We start from the raw sequence: 16,072 nt of genomic DNA, 5'->3' as shown, positions 1-16,072 counted from the left end.
AAGGTGTGGGTTTTCCATTAAAAGAAACTTTGGATATGTTCATCTGCTGTGTTGAGATCCCCATAGTTCATACCATAGACATGGACACAGTTGATTTTTTGGGAGAATTGTAAGTATATTCTTTGTATTTCTCTGTTTCGCCTAGAGCAATGTACATCCATTGAGGCAATCACAGTTGATGGATGATTGAATCCTCATTTCTGATGATCAGCAGACTCTGGTGTTACTGATCATGTGGAAAAGTCAATCCATTGAGAAGATTTTAGGCAAGTTTTAAAAGCATATAGATCATAATTTAAATACATCACTGTTTTTATTTTTCTTTTTAGCCGATTGTGAGGCAAAAGAAACATTTTAATTCACTGCACATTCCAAAAGCCTTGCAGAAGGCCCTGCCATTTAAGAACAAGCCCAAGACCCAAGCAAAGGCAGGCAAGATGCCGAAGGACAGGCTGAGACCAGCCGTCATACGGGAACCTCACGAGAGGAAGGTACTGTCAACGGATGGCTTCCTGCATGTTACATTTGGATGTGAAAATAATGCTTTCAGTAGCACAGTTGGTGTTTCTGTTGCGTTCTCGTTTTTCTTCAGGAAAGGATAAGAGCCAGACTTATTTGAGGCACTAGAACCGGAAGTTAGAGGAAAGGCCAGAGTCCATTTCCCTTCTTTTGTTTAGTCATGCTGTGTCTTATGCATTTTAATGGGGAGTAATAGGCACCCAGCTGGCAAATCACTCTGTCTTAGCTGTATATTGTATCCACAGTGATTAACAAAGGTGATTATTGGTGAAGGCCATTCTTTAAGTATTTTGCTCAGTAAATATGCTCCTACTTCTGCCTCCATGCAATTGTGATTTCCTCGTTCAGGATAAATTTTCCCTGAGTTAATATTCATTTGGATCATAGATTGATTCTAGTTTTGATACATGAGCTGAGGTGTTTAGGTCCCCTGAAACTTAGAAGGAAAGCACATGTAGGAGTGTTCTGGTGCTCACTGGGTTTTGTTCTTGTCAGATCCTTGCACTGCTGGACGCTCTGAGTACAGTGCACAGTCAGAAGATGAAGAAGGCCAAGGAGCAACGACATCTGCACAATAAAGAACACTTCAAAGTGAAGCAGAAGGAGGAAGAAGAGAAACTGAAGCGACAGAAGGACCTCAGGAAGAAGCTCTTCCGAATTCAGGGTCAGAAAGAAAGGAGAAATCAGAAGTCCAGCCTGAAGGGGCCTGAGGAGCCATCAAAATGAGCTTCAGACAGACACTGTCATTTGGATCTGCAGAGATGGATGGTTTCAAATATTACAGTACTTGTAAATGACAACAGGGCACTGGAGCCCAAGAAAGACCTCTTTGTTGAATTTGTCGCCCAGACTGTGCCTTTGAGAAGAGAAATGGAAACTCTGTTGATAGGACACCCGTTCATTCTCAGCATCTAGGTTATGTCAAGATTTAAAGGAATATTATTTATGGTGTTGTAGATTCCTTCACATTCCTCTTACCTGTCTCAGTTTAATTATTTGTGCTACAAAAATATTAAAATACTTTCCTGTTAATTTTGGCTTAATAGTTTTCATTAGGGATGAATGCTTGATGATTGTGGATAATTGCCTATTCTGCCACCTTCATGACGAGTCTTCCAGAGGGGGTAAATATTGACTTGAAAACTCAGCTTTAAAATTTGGAAAAGAGAGCACCTGGGTGGCTCAGTGGTTAGGGTCTGCCTTCAGCTCAGGTCATGATCCCAGGTCCTGGGATCGAGCCCCGCATCGGGCTCTCTGCTCCTCGGGAAGCCTGCTTCTCCCTCTCCCACTCCCCCTGCTTGTGTTCCCTCTCTCGCTGTCTCTCTCTGTCAAATAAATAAATAAAATCTTAAAAAAATAATAATAATAAAATTTAGAAAAGAGTGTATGGTCCAGTGCACAGCTGAGTTTCCCAGAGGCCACGTGATGTGCAATAGCGCAGTAGCCTGACTGCAGATGGGAGAATCCAGCTGCTTCTATTTATTTATGTTAACCATGTAATGGGCTAGTTTGTGTTCTTTTAAAACAAATTAATAAAAAATACTTTAACATTTTCTTTCATTTCTTACATAGTAAAAATTGATAGATACAATCCACTTGAAGAAAAACTCTTTGAAGTCCTCATTTTTAAGAGTGTAAAGATCTTGAGATCCAAATACCTGGGAAGCGCTGCCCTGAACGACTCCCTCCTGAGGTGGCCACCTGTTCTGTTCGCCAGCTCCCAGTTCTGTACCCAGAACCTAATGCTCTTGGTGTCAGGCACCTTACAGGAGGACAGTAAATGTGGGGATGAACTAATTAAATTCCTGCTCTGTCACTAAATGTGATTGCTCCCTAGCTGCCAAGATGCCGTGGCCTGGAAGCAAGTATACAGGAAGACAGAAGGGGAGCTGCTGCTGAGCTTTCTGTCTCCTCCCTGTGCCTTCCTCAACACACTTCCCCTGCCCAAGACCCCAGATGCGGTAGGTGGCTTGCCACTTGCAGGGTGCAGGGGGCCTTGAATGTGATCACGTGCTTTACAAACTAGGTTCTGGCAAAGTTAACTGTGTAATGAGATCCTCGTAGGGGAGTTGTTATCTAAGTGAAGCTGTTTTACCATCCTTTTAAATGTCTTTTCTTCCTCTGTGGACTCCTGACCGAAGAGACAGAACTGAGGACTGGCCTGGTGCCCCAGGCTGGCTCAACTCAAGGAGACAGATTCTGGCCCACGCAACCGTCTGCCCTCCACTGAGGGTAGGCAGCAAGAACCCCAACCCGGAGGGCCAGTGTGGTCAGGCCTTTCCCCTCTGGACAATGCCCTCTGAATCTGACAGAAATACAGTACTACCACATTAATGCAAGAGAAGAAGAAACAGGTGAAATGAATTTTAGTACTTTAATTTTTAAGCCAATATATCTAAAATGTTACCACCACATACAGTCCATATAAAAATCACTAATGAGATAGTCGACATTTCTATTTTTTGCCATTTTTGAAACTCGGGTGTGTGCTTTACTGTTACAGCAACTCTCAATTCAGATGCTAAATTTTGTGGAAAATACTTGATTTATACCTAGATTTCATTAAATTTATAGTGTAAAAGATTGACATACCCTAGTTGTTTCAAATATAACTGAACTTAGTACCAGTTTTTAAATTGAAATTCATTAAATTAAACAAAACTAAATGTCCAGTTCCTCAGCAGCAGCCAGACATTTCAGTTGCTTGATAGCCTGCATGGCCAGTGGCTGTGCTGAGGACAATGTGGCTCTACAGTGTAGGAGGTCTGGAAAGGCGTCCTTAAAGGAAGCAAGTGACCTCTGATGCATCATCTGAAGAAGCAGGTTAACTTGGCAAAAGGTAGGAGTGGGAAGAAGAGTATGTGCAAAGGCCCTGTGGCACAAGGCAGCACAATATCTGTAAGCCAGTGTGTTTGGAGCCAGGATGGGCAGAGGGTTGCAGGAAACTACAGAGGAAGATAGAGAAGGAAATGGAGAGGCAGGCGATGAGGCTGCAACAAGATACTGTCTTTATCTCAAGACACTGGAAAGCCCTTTGGAGAATGTTTAGCTGGGAAAACATGGTCAGATTTGTATTTTTGAAAAATTCCCTTTACTGTGGGGTAGAGAATAATGCAGAGGGAATCCAGAGGTAAATCCTGGAAGGAGGCTGACACAGGAATGGTAGAAGATGGTACAAAGAGGGAGAAGTGGGGGATGCTAGCGCTTTAGGAGGTAACATTGGAGGTATGTTGGATCTGAGAGTTGTGAGAACAAGGGGTTTTCAGGAAAGATCCCTGGGACTCCTAGGTGTCTGGCTTGCACTGAGGATTTTGCTGGCTGGGCTGCTGGATAGTGAGGAACTCAGTTTTAGGGCATGGTACCTGTGGGACAGCTATATGGAGACATCTGAGGAGGTAGTCAGGAATACTGTCTGAAGCTCAGGTTGACCTATCTGGGCTTAAAATGCATTCCTAAGAGACATCAGCACCCTCCTGGAAGAGGATTGAGTTATCCAGGGAGGGGTCAAAACTGAACACAGGTGGGTCTTAGTCTAGCATGCTTCCCATTGGTTCAGTATTTTCACATACCTCAAAATCACCAAGTCCAACCCATATAAGCAGAGCAGTGCAGCCCAAGAAGCCCATTGATTGTGTTGCAGTTCGGTTGACTAGAGCTGAGCAGGTCCAGCTCAGCAAGGCTGTGCACAGAAGCCAGACATGTAAGTGACATCAACAGGTAGGACAGCCTGTGTACAGTCTAAGACAGCCAGTGTCTTAGACTACTTTGGGCAGACTTGACTATCCCAGTGCTGAGGTGTAGGAAGGGTCTGCCATTCACTGTGATTTGACTAGGTAAGTTGCTGAGTATCTCTGAGTTTCAAGTTTCTTGTCTGTAAAATGGGGTTAATAACCAATCTTGCAGTATGTAAGGATTTAATGAGATTACATGCAAGGTAACTGGTACAGAACAGGTTTTCAAATTTTTATTTTTCTCCTCTGGTCCCATTTTAAAGAGGTGTGTAAGCCTATGTATTTTAACACATACACAGATTCATGTAACCACTACCACAATCAAGATAACAAACAATCCTCTCTCTCCCAAGCACTAACTCATGCAAGGTAGCCCCCCCAACCATCCCCCGCCCCACCCTGCTAACTACTGACATGCTATTCCACACGACAGCTTTGTTTTGAGAAGGTCATGTAAGTAGAACCATAAGGCACGTAATCTCTTGTGATGGCTACTTTCTCTAAGCATTGTGCCTTTGAAATTCATCCCAATTGTTCTGTGTATCAGTGATGCTTTCCGTTTGATTACTAAATAGTATCCAACTGTATAGGGAGACCACAGTTGGTTATCTATTCACTAACAGAAGGACAGTTTTTTTTTTTTCAGTTTTGGGCAATTATGAACATAACTGCTATAAACATTTGTGTGGAGGTTTTTACGTGAACATAAGTTTTCATTACTCCAGAGTAAATACCTAGGTGTAGGAGTCGGTCATATGGTCTAATAGAACTGTCAGACTCTTCCAGAGTGGCTGTACCATTTTTGCTTTCCTACCAACAATAAGAGGGAGAGAGTTCCAGTACTCTGCCCCTTCATTACTTGATACTGCCAGTACTTTTCATTTTAGCCATTCTAATGGGTATGTAGTTGTATCTCATGTGGTTTTAATTCGCATTTCCTTAATGACCAATAATATTGAGCATCTTTTCATATGAGCTCAATATTGAGGATTGCCTTTCATATACAGCGATCTCTTAGGTGAAGTTTAGGTTCAAGCCTTTTGCCTTCTTTTTATTTGGATTGTTTGTTTTCTTAATGTTGATTTAAAGAGTTCTTTATACATTTTGGAATAAGTCTTTTGTCAGATATGTGATTTGCAAACATTTTCTCCTGGTCTGCAGCTGTGGTTTCATTAGCAGTGTCTTTTGCAAAGTTTTTAATATCAAGTCTAATTTATTAATTTTTTTTCTTTTATGGATTGTGTATTTGGTGTCATGACTAAGAACTCTTTTCCTAACTCTAGGTTAGAAGATTTTCTCCTGTTTCTTTTAAAAGTTATAAAGCTTTACGATTTTCATTTCGAATTTTGTGTAAGGTATAAGATTCAGGGTACTTTTTTTTTTTTAACTTACAGACAACCAATTTTTCTGATGCCATTTGTTGAAAGACTAACCTTTCTTCATTGAAATACCTTTGCATCCTTGTCAAAAATCAGTTGGGCGTGTTTGTGAGGGTATATTTCTGGTATAAGTTTTAATAAGCTTGCCTACATTTACAAAAAAATCTGTGGTGATTTTGATTGCATTAAATCTGTGAATCAGTTTGGAGAGCGTTGACAACTTTGCTCTGTTGAGTCTTCCAGTCTGTGAGCTTGCCATATCTCTCCATTTACTTACGTTTTCTTTGGTTTCTTTCAACAACATTTTATGGTTTTCAGCCTATAGATCCTGTGCGAGTTTTATTAGATTTATGTCTAGGTTTTTAATAATTTAATAATTGAGTCATTGCAAAAAATACCAATTATTTAAATTTTGCTTTCAAAAATTGCTCACTGCTAGTTTTTAGAGAAATCATTGATTTTCATATGTTGAACTTATATCCTGCAACTTTACTAGACCCATTTATTAGTTCTAGGTCTTTTGTTATTGTTGTCTTTGGTTTATTTCTTAGGATTTTATTTTATTATTTTTTTAAAGATTTTATTTATTTGACAGAGAGAGACACAGCGAGAGATGGAACACAAGCAGGGGGAGTGGGAGAGGGAGAAGCAGGCTTCCTGCAGGGCAGGGAGCCCGATGCAGGGCTCCATCCCAGGACCCCGGGATCATGACCTGAGCTGAAGGCAGACGCTTAACGCTGAGCCACCCAGGTGCCCCTTATTTCTTAGGATTTTCTACATAGACCATTATATTGTCTGCAAATAGGGACAGTTTTTATTCCTTCCCAGCTGTATGCCTTTTTTTCTTGATATATTGGACTAGCTAGGACTTCTCATATAATGTGGAATTGGAGTGATGAGTGTGGGCATCATTGCTTTGTTCCCAGTTTTTTTTGTAGATGCTCTTCTCAGTTTGAGGAAATTCCTTTCCATGTCTAGTTAGCTGGGAATTTTTTTTTTAAATCATGAATGGGTGTTGAATTTTGCGAAGTGCCTTTTCTGTACCAACTTATATAATCATGTGGTTTCCATCTTTAGATTGTTAATATGGTGGATTACATGGATTTATTTTTCAAAAAGTGAACCAACATTGCATTCTTGGGATAAACCCCATTTGGTTATGGCATAGTATTCTTTTACTATTTTGTTATATTTGAAGTACTGATGTTTTGTTGAGTATTTTTGCATCTGTGTTTGTAAGGGATATGGATCTATAGAGTTTTTGTGTCTGATTATGGTATCAGAGTCATGCTGGCCTTATAAAATGAGTTAGGAAATATTCTCTCCCTTTCTATTTTCTGGAAGTGATTAAATGGAATTGGTGTTATTTCTTTAAATGTTTGATAGAATTTGGCAGTGAACCACCTAGGCCTAGAGATTTTTAAATGTTTTCAACAGGGGCGACTGGATGGCTCAGGTGGTTAAGCGTTTGCCTTCAGCTCAGGTCATGATCCCAGGGTCCTGGAATCAAGTCCCGCGTGGGGCTCCCTGCTCCATGGGAAGCCTGCTTCTCCTTCTTCCTCTGCCCCTGCTTGTGTTCCCTCTCTCGCTGTGTCTCTCTCTCTGTCAAATAAATAAATAAAAAATCTTTAAAAAAAAGTTTTTAACAATAAATTCGGTATCTTTAATAGTTGTAGGGCTATTCAGATTATCTATTTCATCTCGAGTGAATTTTGATAGATTATGAAATGGAATTAGTTTATTTCATCTAAGTTGCCAAATTTATGGGCCTAGAGTTATTTGTAGGATTCCCTTACCATCATTTTATCATCTTTGAGGTCTATAGTGATAGCACCTCCTTTATTCCTGATATTGGTAATTTGTGTCTTCTCTAGTTTTGTTCTTTGTCAGTCTTCCTAGGGGCTTATTAATTTTATTGATTTTTTTTAAAGAATAAGCTTTTGGTTTATTGATTTTCTCCACTGCTGTTTTCAATTTCATTGGTTTTTGTTCTTTATTATTTCTTTTCTTGTGCTTGCCTTGATTTTATTCTGTTCTTTTTCTCTAGTATCTTAAGGTTGAAGCTAAGATTAATGATTTGAGGCCTTTCTTGTTTTCTAATACAAGCATTTAATGCTATGCATGTCTCTGTAAGCGCTGTTTAGCTACAAGTGCTAACCAGCCTTCTTTGAGTTCTGACAGTTGTCAGTTCCATATACAAAGCTCTGGTGGTGTTATTTGGGTCAGTTTCAGGTGGCCATTATGCAGTAGCCTACATGGGATCTGGACCCTACGTGGGATCTTGATCTATCTCTTAGGTCCATTCTCAAAGTCAGTGATACACTGTTTAGGGTCAGATCTATGCATGCACAGCTCAGGAGTTCGTAAACACTGTTCTGAACTCCTTCCACTCCATGATTTCCCTGGTACTTTCCTGTTCCCTGGGGCTCTCCACTTCCCTAATGGTGAATGATGTTGACCATCCTTTCATGTACTTATTTCTCTCTGTATATTCACTTTGGTCAAATATCTGTTCATTTCTCTTGTACAGTTTCAATTTTATTTTTTTAATGTTGAGAGTTCTTCATATATTCTAGACAGAAGTTCTTAGGTATATGATTTGCAAATATTTTATCCTAGTCTGTAATTTGTCTTTTCATCATCTTAATAGGATCTTTTGCAGAGCAATAAAAATTTTAATTCTAATACAGTCCAATTTTTCAATTTTTCCTTTTATGGATTGTACTTTTGGTGTCAAGTCTAAGAACGCTTTTCTATTACTTTTCTTGTGACACCTGGCTGGCTCAGTCCGTGGAGCATGCTACTCTTGATCTTGGAGTTGTGAGTTTGAACCCCACTTTGGGTGTAGAGATTACTTTTTAAATCTTTTAAAAGACTATTACTTCTCTCTTCAAGTTAATATTACAAGTTATTAGTTATGGGTTTTATTTACTTTTATTGATTTACATGTAATTTAATTATTTTGAAAGAATGTAATTATTTTGAAGTAATATATGAATATATTCAGTTTGTAAACTTTCCTTTTTCTACTTTCCCTTCTCCTCCCCGTCACTCCCCTTCTTCTACTTTCCTCACCTTCTACCAGTGCCTTGATCTTAAACTTCCCAGCCTCCAAAAGTGTGAGGAAGAGACTTCTCTTGTTCAAGCTATGTAGTTTATGGTATTTTTGTTATAGCCACCAAATGCATAAGACAATGGGAGATAAAAAGAAAACCCAGAAACTTACTCCTAAAGTCATTCCTCAAGTCCTGTGCCTCCTGGCCGGTCTGCCTTCCTATCCCACCTCATAGAGTCCTTTTATGATTGTCTGTTAGATTATTTTTTTTAATTCTATTTATTTATTTGACAGAGAGAGACACAGCGAGAGAGGGAACACAAGCAGGGGGAGTGGGAGAGGGAGAAGCAGGCTTCCCGCTGCGCAGGGAGCCTAATGCAGGGTTCAATCCCAGGACCTGGGATCATGACCTGAGCTGAAGGCAGACGCTTAACGACTGAGCCACCCAGGCGCCCTTTTTTGTTTGTTTGTTTTTAGCAGCTTTATTTCTAATAGCCAAAAACTGGAAACTCAAATGTCTATCAAATTATGGTATATCCATATAATGGACTACCACTCAGCAATAAAAAAGAAATGAGTGACACACACAGGGATGAATCTCCAAATAATCATGATGAGCGAAAGAAGACAAAAAAGTATACACATTAAGTATGATTCCACTTCTAGGTAATTACAGAAAATTCAAACTTATCTACAGTGATAAAGCTGATCAGTGACTGCCTGGGGATGAGAAGAGTAGCTAGAGGGGATTATACAGGAACACAAGAAAATTGCAGGGAGGCAGGAGGCAAGGGTTGTTCATTATCTTGATTAGAGTGGTTTCATGGATGTATACATGTGTCCAATTTTACCAAATTGTATACTTAATTTTAAAATGTCATTTACCTTTTTCACTCTTGTACTCCTCTGAGTATACAATGCTGGTTTCCAAAGGTTAAATGACATGATGATGTCATCACTCTTATAGCTAATAAAATGTGTGCTCATGCATTCTTTTGTTTTAAAATTTTGTTTTATTTTCCAGGATGGTAAATATATATGTAAACAGTGGTGTGCTAGAGCAGAACTGCACCAGCTCACAAGTGCTAACTGCATTTATTTCCAACTCTGTTTAGAGGTGTCATACTGACAGTCTGAACCTTGGCCACAGTGAAAGTATTTACAGCATGGAAACTGGCAAATGCTACTGCAAAATCAGGGTTTTGGGGACAGCTGGTTGTTAAACGTTTTACTAGCCCAACATATAACATACATAAAAATAAAGTTCATTGGAATTCTTAATTTTTAATGGTGCAAAAGGATTCTGAAAACCACTAGGCTAAAAATTTGCCTTTATCAAGCTAGAAAGTGTTACTAGGGAGGAAAAAAGAAAAAGATTTTCAGACACTCACCCCATCAAGTCCTGTGCCTCCTGGCCGGTCTGCCTTCCTATCCCACATTATAGAGTCCTTTTATGATTGTCTGTTAGATTATTTCCAGTGTATTCAGTGATATTTAGAAGGAAGGAGTAGCAGGCAAGTCTACACCATCTTATAATGGAATGTCCAATCGATTTTTAGTCATTTGAATATGTTGCCACAATATCTGTCGCTCGAAGGGCGTAACACTTCATACTCCCACCAGCAATGCCTGCATATGTCCGTTTTCTTTACCCATAAAAACATCTGATGATATGACTTTTGTTTGTAAATTTGCTCCTGGTGCCTAATAAGATGATTAATTAATATGGGCTGCTAGCTGTGTCCTGTGAACCCAAACCTTAGAGATGTCACAAAAGGGATAATTAATTGATAGAGCCCAGAACCTAAGATAGAAAGCCATGAGGAGTCCCGGGGGAGATAGAGCACGAGAAGAGTAAACCCAGAGAGGAAGAGACCACAAACTGAACACCAGAGGGAGCAGATAAATAGACAAGACAGGAAAAGCATTTACATGTGCATAATAAATATCCTCAGGAGGATATTGGAAATAGGAGGCTCAAGGCCGTTATGAAGAAGAACCAGCTGGGGGTATTGTGTATGAACAATGTAAGTGCTGAAATGATAAACTTGATGGGAAGTTCAAAGAGCAGAAGAAAAAAATGAACGAACAGGGATCAGGTTGAGGCTCTTCTAGAAGAGATGAGGAAAGGCCATCTAATACAACTGCCAGAAGGAGAGGAAAAGATCAATAGATAAGAGGGATTACCTGAAAAATAATTGAGAATTTTCCCAATTCCTGCCAGTGGTAAATGTGCTCAATACCTTTAATTTTTGCCAGTCGGTCAGGCACAAGAAATATTTCATTATTGTTTAAATTTGCATTTTTATTAGATAACCAGAAGGCTTCAGCATGTTTTCCAGTGTTCATTGGCCATTCTCATAATCTTCTGTGATTTGCACATATAATTTGCTCATTTTTCTGGTTGGGTTGTTTTGCCATATTAGTTTTGTAAAACCTCCTTATATATTTTGGATGTAAATCTTGTGGTTGTTTACAAATCTTATATTTTTTCCCCAGTATGACACATACTAGTCTTTCAACAAGTCCATGATGCTTTTCTTTATACGGAAGTTTTAAATGCTCATAAATCAAATCTAGTATTTTCCTCTATGACTTTGAGAGTTTGTGTCCTGTTTGAGTGAGTCATTCCTACCTCTTTAATTTAAAAAATGACCTTTTCTTTAAATTGAATTTTATTATGTTATGTTAATCACCATACCTTACATCATGTTTTTGATGTAGTGTTCCATGATTCATTGTTTGTAAAAAATGACCTTCTATTTTAAATATCCTCCTATTATAAAAGATCTTTCCACATTTTCTAAATTTTTAATTTTTATTCTTTAGCCTAAAAATAATTAGTAATTGTTAAACTATTACTCTTCTTGTGACACCTGGCTGGCTCCGTCTGTGGAGCATGCAACTCTTGATCATGGAGTTGTGAGTTCAAGCCCCACACTGGGTGTAGAGATTACTTTAAAAAAATCTTTGAAAACACTATTACTTCTCTCTTTAAGTGAATATTACAAGTTATTAGTTACTGGTTTTATTTACTTTTATTGATTGATTTACATTTAATTATTTTGAAAAATGTAATTATTTTGAAGTAATATATGAATATATTCAGTTTGTAAACATTCCAACAATATAGGAAGAGTGTAAACAGAACGAGTTTCCTCTGTAATTCCCTCCCAAACCTCTTATCTCATTATCTTCCCCACAGCTAACCGTGCTGATCTGATGTGTATCTTCTGGATCTCTTTTAGACGCTTACATTTATATACTGCTATTCTCCTCCATGTGGTGTCTTAAAAAACAAACACATAGAACTGTTTTGTTTGGAAACTTTCTATTTTTACTAGCATACGTGTCTTGGGGGACCCTTCTACATCATTGAAATGTGTGTCTGCGTGTATGGATGTGTACAAACATGTAGGTGTGTGCTCACGTGTGCAGGCATGTGTACGTGTGTGTGTGATCCTGTAGAAAGTGTGTTCATCTTGTAGAGAGAACTGGGGAGCTTCCCATTTTCTCCTGTGCTTGGTAACTCTATAATGGCAATCCCCTGTCCCCAGAGGCTGAAGGAACCCCTGTAATGCCTTCATTACCTGTTTCATTTGTTCCGTGTTTATTGTTCTTTTCAGATTTTCTGCCTCCTGGTAAGCCAATTTTGGTATGTATTCCAAGAAAATCTTCCACTTCCTCCAGGTAAAACAAAATCAACCAGAGTGAAGCTGTATCTACAGTCTTCTTGTGGTTTAAAATTCTCCTTCCTATCTGTAGTCATGTCACTTTTTAACTTAATGTTTTCATAGTTATACCTTTTCCTTTTTTCTTTTGCTTGACTTCCCAGAGGTTTGCTTCTTTTCATGATCTTTTCAAGGAACCAGTTTTGCATTTTATCAAATCTACTTTTATTATGGTTGTTTTTAGGTTAAATTACTTTATATCTTGTTTCTTCTTTTTTAAAGAAATCTTCTTGTGTATTTGCTTAATCATACCTTTCTTATACCGCTTAGGTACACGCCTATATACTTAAGACTATTCGATTTCCCCTGAATACTTCTTAGGACATATCCAACAGGTCATGCTTTTATAGTAATCTGTTTCTAAAGTGTTTTTCACTTCAATTTTTTTTCTTTTTCACCCATCAGCTTTTTGCCTTCAGCTTTCTCTTCTGTCTCTTTCATCGTGTTTATTACAAATTCATTTGATGCTATAAATTTCTCTCTAAATACCAATGTTGTTGAAGTCCATAATTTTTATATGAATACCTTACTGTCATGGAGTTCCAAATGTTTTATAATTTCCACTGTGGAAGTTAATTTTGTTTCCGAAATGTATTTTTACCCTTGTCTTCTTCTTGTTTCTCATTTTATCGAACCTGGTGAGAGACTGCGGTTTGTGGAAGGTGTGATTTCCTTGCTCTCCCAGCACAGTGTTTCCAAATGCTCTACACGAGCGTGAGAACACATCTTCTCTGTTGGGTAGGAGTTCAAATATTTTTGTAACTCGAGTTAGAGATATTCTCCTGTTTTTTTAACAGCCTCATCTGTGTAGTTGGCCCACATCTTTGGAGCCAGTGAATCTTTTAACATATCCACGATGTTTCTCTGTTTGCTTAGGCTGAAGGGTGTGGAGAGAGGCCAGAGATCTGTTTGTCCAGGCCTGGAACATTTTCGTTTGCCCTTACTGTGCCTTGCCGGGTAAGTGCTCCTTGTCACCAAGGGCACAGGGAGTGCGGCTGGCAGTTAGTTGCCTAGCCAGGTACATTTGCCCTGGGTTGGAGAGGGCCCCGCCTCTGCTTGTTGTCACTGCCGAGATGGTGTCCACTTCTCTGATAGATTTTGCTGGTCAGCTGCCTTCCACCTGGCCTGGGCTACTGGCTAGCCCTCTGTGTGAAGAGGAGCCTAGCACAAATGAAGAGGAGCATAGGCTTCTGCAAGCTGCCAAGACTCACCCCCAACCCTTGGGGCTGCTGTCAGTCTGACACAGAGGGTGTCTCTGGGAGGTAGGCCCCACACCTGTTCCTTAGCAGGCATTCCTCCTGCTGTGGTAAGTGTCCATCGGTGGATGAATGGATGAACAAAATGTGGGGTATCTAGACAATGGAATATTACTCAGCCTTAAAAAAGGGAAAGGAAAATCTGATACATACTACATTATGAATGAACCTTGAAGATATTATGCTTAGTAAAATAAGCCAGACCAAAAAGGACAAATACTGCATGAGTCCATCTGCATGGAATAGGAAATTTCATGGGGAGAGAACATAGAACAGTGGTTGCCAGGGGCCGCAGGGAGGGAGAAAGGGGAGCTGTTGTTTAACGGCTTTGGAGCTTCAGTTTGGGAAGATGAAGAAGTTCTGGAGATAGATGGTGATGATGATTGCAGAACAGTGTGGATGCACTTAATAATACCACTGAACTGTACATTTAAAAATGCCTAAAGTGGTAATTTTTATGTATATTTTACCATATTTTTTTTTAAAGGGTGTGGGTTTTGGAGCCAGTCTGCCTGTTTCAAATCCTGCCTTCGCTGTTAAGTTGTACAGCCTTAAGCAGGTTACTAAGCCTCCTTGCGCTCCAGTCCTCCTGTAAAATGGGAATACTAGCGGGTTCACGCCGTAGAGCTGTGGGAGTGCTCCTGGCCCCTTGTTAGGTGATGGCTGCTTCTGCCTTCCCTGGGTGCTTTTGTGGGGATTGGGGGGGAGGGGCTCAGTTCACCATCCTGTTAATCCCTAGCCTTCTTCCGGGGGGGTCTTTGCCATGCTTCTCCTCCCACCCAGGCCTCAGCACCGTCCTCCCTGCCCATCGTGCCCTGCTTGTTTCTTGATCTCCAGTAACATCTTGTTTTTCGCACTCAGCCCTGGAGTCCCCTCCATCAGCCCCTGACTGCTGGGCCTGGTCCCTGTGGGCTCTGCGAACGTATCCATCCTATCTCTCGTGATACTTGGTTGTGTCTGTTAGTTGAGGCACCTACTTCTCCCAGTGGATGCTAAGGTCCTGGACAATGTCCTTACTGGTCCCAGGGTGCTGTTTTCTGAACTGGAAACTGACCACCAAATGGCATATTCCTTGCTACCCAACAGCTGGCCCTGATGCACAGTCAGCAAATGCCGTGTCCTCTTTTGGGGCCTCAGTTTCCCCATCTATACAGGCAACAAATGAAGTCATCGCAGGTCTGATACCATGTGCCTTTCTGATGGTAACTGGTGCCAAGCCAGGTATAAGTCTAGGGGACCCTGCCATGTGAGAGGGAGAGAGCTGCGGTGTGTGCACGTGCGGCAGCCGGGCGTGAGTGTGTGCGTGTGTGTGTTCAGACAGGAGACGGCCTCAGCTCCCAGCAGTGCGGAAGACTTCCTTCCTCTCACGATCCTGGGGATAAAAGAGGTGGAGGACCGTCCCACCTGTCTGAGTGACTCTGGGTGTCCAGCCTCCCGGGGTAAGCGTGCCGCTGTGCTTGGGCCCGCCTCCTAGGCTTCCTCACCAGGAGTTACATATAGAGGCCAGGAGGGGGCACCAAAGACAAACAAAAGCGGAAGGACAGCAGGTGGGCTCCTGGCTCCACCTCCTGCCTGATAGGGACAGAACGGGCAGCCCATGCCTCTGATCCAGGCCTATGGCTGACAGTGACAATAGTAATTATTACTCACTACACTTATTGCTTATTTCGCATTTATACTCCCAAGCACTGCGATGACTGCATAATGTGGATTCTCTCGTTGAATTTCCCTATTACGGAACCCTGTATTTTTGTAAATCTGTGATTAAAGAACACCCAGAATATAGCTAAAAGCTCTAGAGATCCGGGTCCTGCCGCTCAGTACTCGTGTGACTTTGGACACATCTTTGAGCCTGAGGTTCTTCTTCTTCTACATAAAACAGATGTTTTAGCACAAGGGTATGTGTTCATACATGCATGTGGGGGTATGTGCACGAATGTGTGCACACATACATGCCTGTGAGAGTGTGTGCACTTGAACATGTTCATCAAGGCCCCAGGGGATGGAACTGAGGAGTGAAGGGGAGATCCCCGCAAGGCAGTTGACACCAGGAGTTTGGTGCCCAAGAGAGAAGCTGAGATCCAGATGCATCTTGGGGGTCATGTTTTAGGAGAGAGGCCCAGGGAGCACCTTTATAGTCCAGAGAGGGGAGCACAGAGGACAGGCCCAGGGCGGCCCCAAGCCTCAGGAAAGGTGGAAGGAACATAGCTGAGAAGATGGAGAGGGTGCTCAGAAAAGGAAGTGGAGATCGGAGGCATCAGGAGATGCACAGGCTGCCAAGAAGGCATCTTGGTGCCTGGGCGGAGCCTGTCCCTTGGGGAGGAGACTGCCACAGGGTGGTGCTCCGGGGATAGAACAGGGCTCTACCAGGGGGCCCCTGGGGTATGGACCAGCGGGCAGA

General features: G+C 41.0%; 1 protein-coding gene across 3 annotated transcripts in view; it reads left to right on the top strand.

Moving 5' to 3' along the window:
• BMS1 (BMS1 ribosome biogenesis factor) overlaps positions 1 to 1,551 on the top strand; it is a 49,497-nt gene extending 47,946 nt beyond the window's left edge. For all 3 annotated transcript variants that reach the window (XM_027589358.2, XM_027589350.2, XM_027589367.1), the window contains exons 22-23: positions 330 to 491; positions 1,015 to 1,551. In XM_027589358.2, the coding sequence (XP_027445159.1) occupies positions 330 to 491; positions 1,015 to 1,245 (393 nt within the window). In that variant the 3' untranslated portion in view covers positions 1,246 to 1,551. The remainder of the gene's footprint in view (positions 1 to 329; positions 492 to 1,014) is intronic.
• The last annotated feature ends 14,521 nt before the right edge of the window (positions 1,552 to 16,072 follow it).

This window comes from Zalophus californianus, chromosome 15 (assembly GCF_009762305.2).
Source record: "Zalophus californianus isolate mZalCal1 chromosome 15, mZalCal1.pri.v2, whole genome shotgun sequence".
NCBI classification, from domain to species: Eukaryota; Metazoa; Chordata; class Mammalia; order Carnivora; family Otariidae; genus Zalophus; species Zalophus californianus.
This window is presented reverse-complemented; position numbering and strand designations above follow the sequence as displayed.